We start from the raw sequence: 9,130 nt of genomic DNA on the forward strand, positions 1-9,130 counted from the left end.
TTCATACTCCTGCCCTACAGGCCACCATAAATCCTGTGGTAATTTTCCTTTTTATGCATCTAGCTTTGTGTGTTTACATTCATTTGATCATTATGATTGTTTACGCTTTGTCCAAGGTATTTTACTTTCATTCCCAGAGAACACTATATGGGGACTACATGATATCGTACACCGTTCCAAGTAGCCTTGCAGAAAACAGCCGAAAGAAAGTGTCACATGTGGGTATTACGTCTAAACAAATATAAACATAGAGACTGCATACCTTTAACCAGCCAAACTAATTATATTCATGCATGTTAGAAATTGGCAAGTAAACAAATAGAAAAATATCTAGATTTTTTTACGTGGAAAACCCTTGCGAGAAAAACCACGGGCACACTACGGCGATCTTTTACTGTATCTACAAACATATAGACTTATAATGAGTCATGAAATCATCCCGAGGTACATATTGTTGGAGTAGAAATGGGAGGGAGAAGGAATCAGTGAACACTCGGGATATTTGTGCTGCGCAAAATGTTGCAGCTTTTCTGCTTTGTTCTCCTCTTTATTCAAATAGCTAATTAGCTCAATTTACTAGCAGAAAAGATCCTAATCTTGCGCCATGACCAAGCTTCACGGACGTGCCATCCCATGTCCCTTGACCATGCCTCAAGTTCTAAGCCACTACGGCCGGTACTCGTGCCATCGTCCGAGGCAATTGTAACAACATGCAGGTACTAATCCGGCCATGTCGTGAACAGGCTCACGCTGCATGGAACAATTTTTATTTTTGCTATAAATAAAACGGATGAGACAAGACGACGGGATTACAGACTTCAACATATATAGGTGGCATATGAGTGCTTGAGGCAAAATGGAAACCTAAATCGGCTTCCGCTTAGATAGACCCTGGCTTCTCACTAGAATTCAGATCATATATCAACATGCATACCTTGCTGTAATGTAAGTAAGCTAAAAGGCACGGGGCAGGAGCTAGAAGAGGGTCACTAAATGAGTGTTTGGTATGCCTCCCGCATGGTTGGCCTTGTTTGTGGAGAAGATTCGACACAAGAAAATGCCAGCTTGATGAGCAGAGCCAAGCTATTCTCTTCTGTTGTTGTTGGTGTCGTCGGCCGTTGGTCTAGAATATCTTTCACCAGCATAGCTTCTTCCCCGCTTGTCAAACTACCATCTAAGAGATCCCTTGGATGTTTTCCCATCACTAGCTCTAGCACGACCACACCAAAGCTATAGACATCACACTTCTCTGTCACAACAGATGTGTACGACAGTTCTACACAAGATCAAAACATTAGAATTAGGAAAAAAATGGATGGAGATAAATGCTTCTGAGGTGAGAAGAAAGGTTATACTAGTACATACCAGGGGCTATGTAGCCATATGTTCCTGCCAGTGCACTCCAGTTTGATGAATCGGGCTTAAGAATCCTCGTTGTGCCGAAATCCGAGACAAAGGCCTTGAAGGTTGTATCAAGTAAGATATTGTTGCTCGTGATATCTCGGTGGATTATAGGTGGACTGCACTCGTGGTGTAAATAAGATATTGCTTGAGCCACGTCATTTGCAAGAGCAATTCTGTTCTGCCAATCCAATTCTTTTGCTCGCTCTTCATTTTCCAGTGTCCCATGGAGGCTGCCCTGCTGAATGTAGTCGTAGACAAGAAATTTGTATTCTGGATGGGAGCAAAATCCATACATTTTGACAATGCTCCGTTGTCGGATCTGTGATAAGATTTCCATTTCACTATGAAACCTTCTTTCGTTGTCCAACTCCTCTTCGGTCCGATGAAGCTTCTTCACAGCAACTAGCTGACCATCTTGGAGTTGTGCCTTATATACTTTTCCATATCCTCCCGTTCCAATGATGTACTTATCATCGAAGTCTTCTGTTGCCCTTACAATGTCGTCAAATGCTAATCTTCCATCAAAATTCCACACAGAGAATAGGTCCCTTGCTTCAACGGTAACACTTTCTTGTGGTTTTCTCTTCTTACAAGTAAGCATTATTATGACAACAATCCCAACAACAATGGCGAAACCCACCACAAGAACAATTGTCAACAAACCAAATACCTTCCGTTTATGGTGACCAGCTACTTGAGTTGAATAACAAGGTGATAGGCCAGAGAGGTTACCGCACAGACCTTTATTGGGAACAAACCAACTTACTACAGCATTTTGGAGTAGCCTTCCTGTTGGGATGGGTCCTTCCAGATCGTTGAAGGACACATCAAGTGTTGAAAGGCTCAACATGCTTGCAAAGGAGGATGGAATGCTGCCGTTGAACTGATTATGTGATAAGTTCATAAATTCTAGCATCCCCAACTTCCCAAGTTGTTGCGGCAACACACCACTGAGGTTATTCTTGCTCACATCTAACATGATCTGTAGGTCTGCTAAATTTCCAATCTCACCAGGCAAACTCCCACTGAAGTTATTGTTGTTCATCTTCAAGGATTGCAGTTTCATGCATGCCCCTATTTCATCAGGTATTAATCCACTCAGTCTGTTCCCAGATATATCAAGGTATCCTAAATTGCGTAGCTTTTCTACTTGTGTTGGTATGGATCCAAATAATTGGTTCGATGACACGTTCAAGATATATAGATTTGCTAAAGTGCAGATTTCTAGTGGAATTTCACCGCTGAGATGATTAGAATCAAGTCTTAGTACTGCTAGGTTTGACAATTTAGAAATGATTGGGGGTATGGAACCCGTAAACATATTGTGTCCTAGAGTTAATACTGTTAGTTGAGTACATGCACATAGATTTGCTGGGATCTTCCCAAAGAGTCTATTTGATGACAAGCGCATTTCTATGAGTTGTGGATACACACCAAAATGCTGAGATATTTCTCCTGTCAGTTGGTTATCCTGAAGTTGGAGTCGAACCAAACTCTTACATGTCTTTAAACTATTTGGAATTGAACCATTGAACATATTCGAATAGACATGGAGAAATCGAAGTCTGCCTCCTGAACATATGTTTGCGGGTAAAGGTCCTGAAAGTGAGTTGTTGGCCAGCCCAAGTTCAACAAGGTTTATGAGATCTCCAAATTCTTGAGGAAGAGAACCTGATAGTTTATTATCATAGATGTGTAGATTTTGGATGCTTTGCAACTTTCCAAAAGTTTTTGGTATTGGTCCTGAAATTCGGTTCTGATACAAGCCTAAATATTCAAGGTTCATCAGATTACCGATGTCCTGGGGGATGGAACCGGTTATCCGATTTTGAAAGAGGGATAGTATTACTAGCTTGGTAATATTTCCTAAGGTGTCAGGAATAGAGCTAGATATTTGATTTTCGGACAAATCTAAGTCCTGGAGATTCAGCAAGATGCCCAATTCTGAGGGTATTGGGCCTGTGATTTGATTTTTATAGAGAAAAAGTTCATTTAGCAGAGTGAGGTTGCCTAGTTGTGGGGGTATTGAACCTGTTATTTGGTTTTTGTAGAGAAGAAGTTCGTCCAACACATTGAGATTGCCAATTTCCTGTGGGATGGAGCCTGTGATTTGATTTTCAAATAGAAAAAGTTGGTTCATTTTAGTGAGATTGGTTACAGAGATTGGAATTGGACCTGAAAATTCATTTGCAGCAAGATGAAGAATTTGCAAATGAACTAGCCTGCCTAGTTCTTGGGGTATAGGTCCTGAAAACTTATTACCATATAGGTATAAAGTATTTAGTTGGGTCAGATTTCCAAGGGTTTTTGGTATCATGCCGCTTAAGGTGCTGTTGCTGAGCTGTAGAAATTGTAGGTTGACAAGGCTTCCAATCTCCTCCGGAATGGGTCCTGATACCATGTTTTGGTGAATAACAAGATAAGCTAACATTGTTAGGTTACCAAGAGATGCAGGGAGATGTCCTATGGGGTTGTTAAATGATAGCTCAAGCAACACGAGACTTTGCAGCCCACCAATCTCATAAGGAATTTCTCCTATGAGCTGGTTGTGGTGAAGGTTAAGTTGGGAAAGTGCTGACAGGGAGCTGATATTGATAGGTAGTGTACCATGGAGACTGTTGTTATGAAGGTCGATATATGCAAGGAATGGAAGAGCCGAGAAGTTGAGCTCACCAAGCTGGCCATGGATGCCAGCATCCGGCATGGAGATATTGTCACCACCCAGGGCATGTGGCGGCCATGGTGAACAGCCGTGCACATGATGCCGGTCCAGTTGCATGGGCTGGTGTTTTCCTGCCAAGAGCTCATCAGCAGTGGCGGGCTTCTAAGTGTAGCCTTCCAGTGGAGGAGGGACATTTGTTGAGACCTCAGTGAGATCCCTCCATGCCGCGCCGCATGTGCTTCTTCCAAGAGAAGAAGGCACAACACCAGCAGTAGGCAGAGGTACAACAATGGTGTTGAGGAAGATGTCATTTTGCTGTGTAGTGTTTGCATGTTGTGTTAGTTGGGGGATGTCATTCTGTGCACACTGCAACTATCGATATTTAACTAGTGTGCTGTCCATTGTTATGAGGTCGGCACTCATCCAGCACTCAACAGTTGAGTGGAAACTTCTGCTTGATGACTATTCTTCTCCCTTGCAAGAAAGAGGATGACTATTCTTCGGTGTCGCCATCTCTTCCTTTATTTCTTTTCTATCATGCCCGTGGAAAAAATGACACGATAATTACTCCTAGAAAGCAATTGAAGGCAGGGACAGTACGCCTACTGATCATATATTTCCCAGTTAACATTGGGGTTGAGTATTTATTTGATGGTATCTCCTGTTATTTGTTCCCTAGTATTTCTTGTTCATCTGGTCGTACGTGTTGGTTGCCAAGCTGGATGAAGCTCTATTATGCATGGCCTGGTATTCTAGCCTCAGCTCCCAGTTGCAAAAACTTGGTTTTGTTCCCTGCAGATCCGTTCAAGGATGGAATGCACCTTCCCATTGTTTCAGTGATATAGAGGGAGCTGTTCAAATACGGTAGTACATCACACATGTTCTTTGCATGTCAGTTGTTGCACTAGCTGAGTTGAACTTTGAGGTGAAATTCTATCTACTTCTGTGATAAAGGAATTATTAAGGGGTATTGCTAGCTCTCCTGTTTTCTGTCACCCGGTTTTTTTTCGTACCATATCATCTCATGCCATCCCCTACTAAGAAGAGCAGATGGCCCTCAGTCAGTCAAGACATGACAATTGAGTGGAAGCTGCTGCTAGATGACTATTCTTCAGGCTGTAACCATCTCTGCCCCTTTTTTCCTTTCCCATCTTTCCACAGTGTCGCCATCTCTTCCTCTTTTTTCTTTCCTCGTGACTGGAAAAATGACACAGCAATTATTCCTAGAAAGCAATAGAAGACAGGGATAGAAGGGTGCTCAACGCGTGCACCTACTCATATCTTTCCCAGTTATCCTCCATCTACAACTTATGCACCGAGTTAAACATATATAATTTTTTATTTGATGGGTATTTCTTGTTAATTTCATCATGCAACATGTAACTGCAATTCCATGAAGAAATGAAAGCAGCTTGTCTCAAGCTATTCTCTATAGTACTAATGTTTCCCTTGTTCGCTTTTCAGCTGCTACAAAAGAGGCTGGTGGTGCAACGCAACGACTAAATGTGGGAAAAATTCCCAAGTCTTGTTGAAAAGTAAATAAAGCTTTCTGTGTTGAATTTTGGTCAATACAAATCCTGGACCCCAAGTCTTGTTTGAAGGTCTTGTTCAGACGCTAGCACACCCCTTTGGCACACGTCTAATTAGCGGTTAGTTCAATCCAGCCGCCCTCCTCTCGATCTGCTCCACAGGTGTGGTGAATTCAATCCGACCGCCCTCAATCCTATGAATGTGTATACCTTAGATCATTTGAGTACCTAGTTAAATTTAGTTTATTTGGCCACCGTACCTAGTTGTTAGATTAGTTAGATTGATTAATTAGTGTTAGACCCACAAAAAAAGATTAATTAGTGTTATATGTAGTGTATCGATTAATTAGTATGTATAACTTGATTTTAGAGTTGATTACACCTACGATACATAAACTTGCACGGTGGGTACAGATTCTCACAAAAACTTGAAAATTACACAAATTGGTAATTTAACTTCAATTGCGGGTTTAAATTGATACAAAATCATTAACGGGCTCACACGTGGCACTGTTTCTTTTACTAAAGACTCCGAGACACTTCATCTATTGCGAACACGAATTATACTCTTTCCTGGAATGCACGTGACGTGTTCGATGGAATGTGCACCGAGCAAGTCATGCAGGGGTGGCTCCCGTGTAGTGAGAACCTTGGCGGGAGTTGCAGCACGACGCGGTTGGAGTGTGCGGGTTGGCGGGCAGCGGTAGCGGGCAACACCGAGGTTGCCTACTCCAACACCAGGGCCGAGCTAGTAGTCGTCGACGCCGCCATTGACAATGGTTCCTCCTCCACATGCTGCCATGTCTCAGCTCATAGCCGGTGACCTACAACACCGTCGGTAGGCACTGCCTCGCTGCCATGGTCGCGCGTCTTGCCTTTTTTTGGTCAAGCAACGTCGCGGAGCTATAGGTCCATCTCGTCGGCATCAAATGATGGCCCGTGCAATGGTGGCGACCACGCACAGGAACCACATCGAGCAACAACACTCCTCTCGTCTTTGTCCACATACTCGAGCGTGTTCACCAACAACAGTGACACAGGGCGCCTTCAAGCGAAGCAAGCTACGAAGTTGTGGCGTGCGCATGGGCCATCAGTGGTCGGTCAAGCCACGGGTGACGCTCTCAGTGACGTTGAATGCGAGCGGCTGCGTGTCCTCATGCTTGCCGGTGCGAGGGGTGTGAGATGGGATCGTGGGCTAGGTCCATGACCATGAGGTTCTCGATCAAGATGAAGTGGTCGTAGGGGAGCTCATGCACCATGGACATGTCCCGATATCCATGAACCCCGGGCGCACATATGGCTCGAACCACGACGGTTTCTTGGTGGCCGGCTGGTGCCTCGGTCGGTCAGATCCACATTTCCACAGCAACACCACCATGCGAGTCTCGCACCTTGTAGTTGCGCGCACACGTGTTCGGCGGGATTTGGGGGTTATCAGGCAGCTGCATGCACATTGGCAACATTATATGAATCAATCATTTATTTTCTCATGCGTACGTACTACGCCATGGATGAACCTCTTTTTTAGGGAGAGCGATGTATGAACTTGATTCGAAACATGTACAGGTTGAGTAGGAGGACGGAAATCAAAAGACTAGTGATCGAGTACCAAAACATGTGCAGGTTGAATAGGGGACAGCAGCAGCGAACGTGACCATGGCGATGAATTTGGGGATCTTAAAGGCTGAGGACCACACACTATAAATTACATAACTTACAGGGAGCTCTTTGTAAGAAAAGATAACCACGTGTCATCCCCTGAACAGATTCGGATTATCTTGTATCAATTTGTACCCAAAATGATAGTCTAGTGATCATTTTGAATCATTCTTCAAGTTTGTGTATGAATTTGTACCTGTCGTGCAACTTTATGTATCAAGAGTGTAATTAACTCTTGATTTTAATTATCACAACTTGAATATGCAACTTGAGTTTAAAATAGTTTACCACAACTTGAGTTTAGTAATTATCTTACATATGCATTAGTGAGGAAGGTGACAAGTTCATCGCCGTTTTCCAAATGGGGCAGGATGCTAACCTAGTCCTCTTCATGCGTGCCATCTTATACTACGTGGTTGACGAGTAGGCTTCATATAGTCCTCTTCATGCGTTTATTTAGTCTACTTTGTTGTGAACATATTTCAAATCATGAACATTTTTCAAATTCATGAACACTTTTATAAATTTTTGAACATTTTCTAAAATCAAGAACATATTTTGAATTCATGAACACTTTATACTATTTTCAAACTTTTTTAAAAAAATTGTGAATATTTTTGAAACAATTTTCTTGAATTAGTGAACATTTCTAGAATCGATGAAGACCTTTTTTGAAATAGGTGGAACAATTTTTAAAATTCAAGAACATTATTTTGATTTAACGAACATGTTTTGAAATGCATGATCAGTTTTTGAATCAGCGAACATTTTATGAATGAATAAGCTAGTTTGCAAGTCACAGACAGTTTTTGAAATTTTAGGATATTTTTCCATTCGTGAACATTCTTTGACTTGGCAATTTTTTTCTTAATTTACATTTTTTAATACACAAACTTTTTGAAAATCATAAAAAAATTGATTTCATGAACATATGTTTTCAAAATTTCATAAATGACCCACCAATGGCTCCTATAACTGATAAAAAAACATTTTACACAGGGAAATCCCCCGCCAGGGCCGGCCCATGCAGTAGCGACTTCCTATACCGCGCTCTGCGCTTTGGGAGAAGATGCAGCATAACTCTTTGGGCCGGCCCATATCCGGATGGCCAGTGTTTTATATATTGTTTTGATTGTTCTTTTTATTTTACTTTTTTTCTACTTTAAAAAATTTGGGACTTCAAAAAATTTCTGAAATTTAAAAACGAGAATTTTCAAAATTGTTAATAAATAATAAAGTGTTTGTGGATTAAAAAATATTACTGATTTTGTAAACATTTTCTTAAATTTTTTGAATTTTTTTTTGGAAATTTATAGTACTCCCTCTATTCCCTTATACAAGACCACTATGTAAAATACATTTTGCATCTATACAAGGCCACTAACAGTAATCAAGGCAAAATTTTATGATGTTTTCTCGTACTAGCAACTTATTTAATACTTGTATGCATGTAGTCATAATGATAGTGCACTACCTCCTTCCCATTCCTTCTTTGCATGCATGTAGATGTATTAATGATCCCAATTAACATAAATAAAGTTGTCTTGCAAAGCAGTCATTAAATTTTACCTTGGTACCTGTAATCTGAGTTTGTAGCCTTGTATAAGGGAATGAAGGGAGTACATAATAAGAGAAATGTAGCCGAAGTATGCAACTGTTGAGCTAAGAAGTGAGATCCGGTAAGAGTGGGCGCAGATCGGGGTGGCAAGGGGTGATGTCGACGCCATCAGCAATAGTGGACTGAGTGTTGGCGCAGAATCTAGCAAGATAAGTGCTGCTACCACGTGCTCCCGTGGCAAGACCTGCCCAAGGAGGACAGGCAAGAGAAATGGCTGAAGACACAGCAAGACCCGGCAGCATGCACCATGCAGGTTCA

General features: G+C 41.8%; 1 protein-coding gene across 2 annotated transcripts; it reads right to left on the minus strand.

The window, feature by feature from the left end:
• Positions 1 to 341: 341 nt before the first annotated feature.
• On the minus strand, positions 342 to 4,407 carry LOC119315186 (probable leucine-rich repeat receptor-like protein kinase At1g35710). Of its 2 annotated transcripts, XM_037589868.1 has the most exons (3): positions 4,078 to 4,407; positions 1,366 to 2,478; positions 342 to 1,276 (listed from the first exon to the last, which is right to left on the minus strand). In XM_037589868.1, the coding sequence occupies exons 1-3, from the start codon at positions 4,181 to 4,183 to the stop codon at positions 990 to 992; spliced, it is 1,506 nt and encodes a 501-aa protein (XP_037445765.1). In that variant the 5' UTR covers positions 4,184 to 4,407; the 3' UTR covers positions 342 to 989. The 2 variants fall into 2 exon arrangements, with proteins under 2 accessions (XP_037445765.1, XP_037445757.1); XM_037589860.1 differs by having other exon boundaries at positions 1,366 to 4,407.
• Between the last annotated feature and the right edge of the window lie 4,723 nt (positions 4,408 to 9,130).

The sequence above is a fragment of the Triticum dicoccoides genome, chromosome 1B (assembly GCF_002162155.2).
Source record: "Triticum dicoccoides isolate Atlit2015 ecotype Zavitan chromosome 1B, WEW_v2.0, whole genome shotgun sequence".
Taxonomy (NCBI): domain Eukaryota; kingdom Viridiplantae; phylum Streptophyta; class Magnoliopsida; order Poales; family Poaceae; genus Triticum; species Triticum dicoccoides.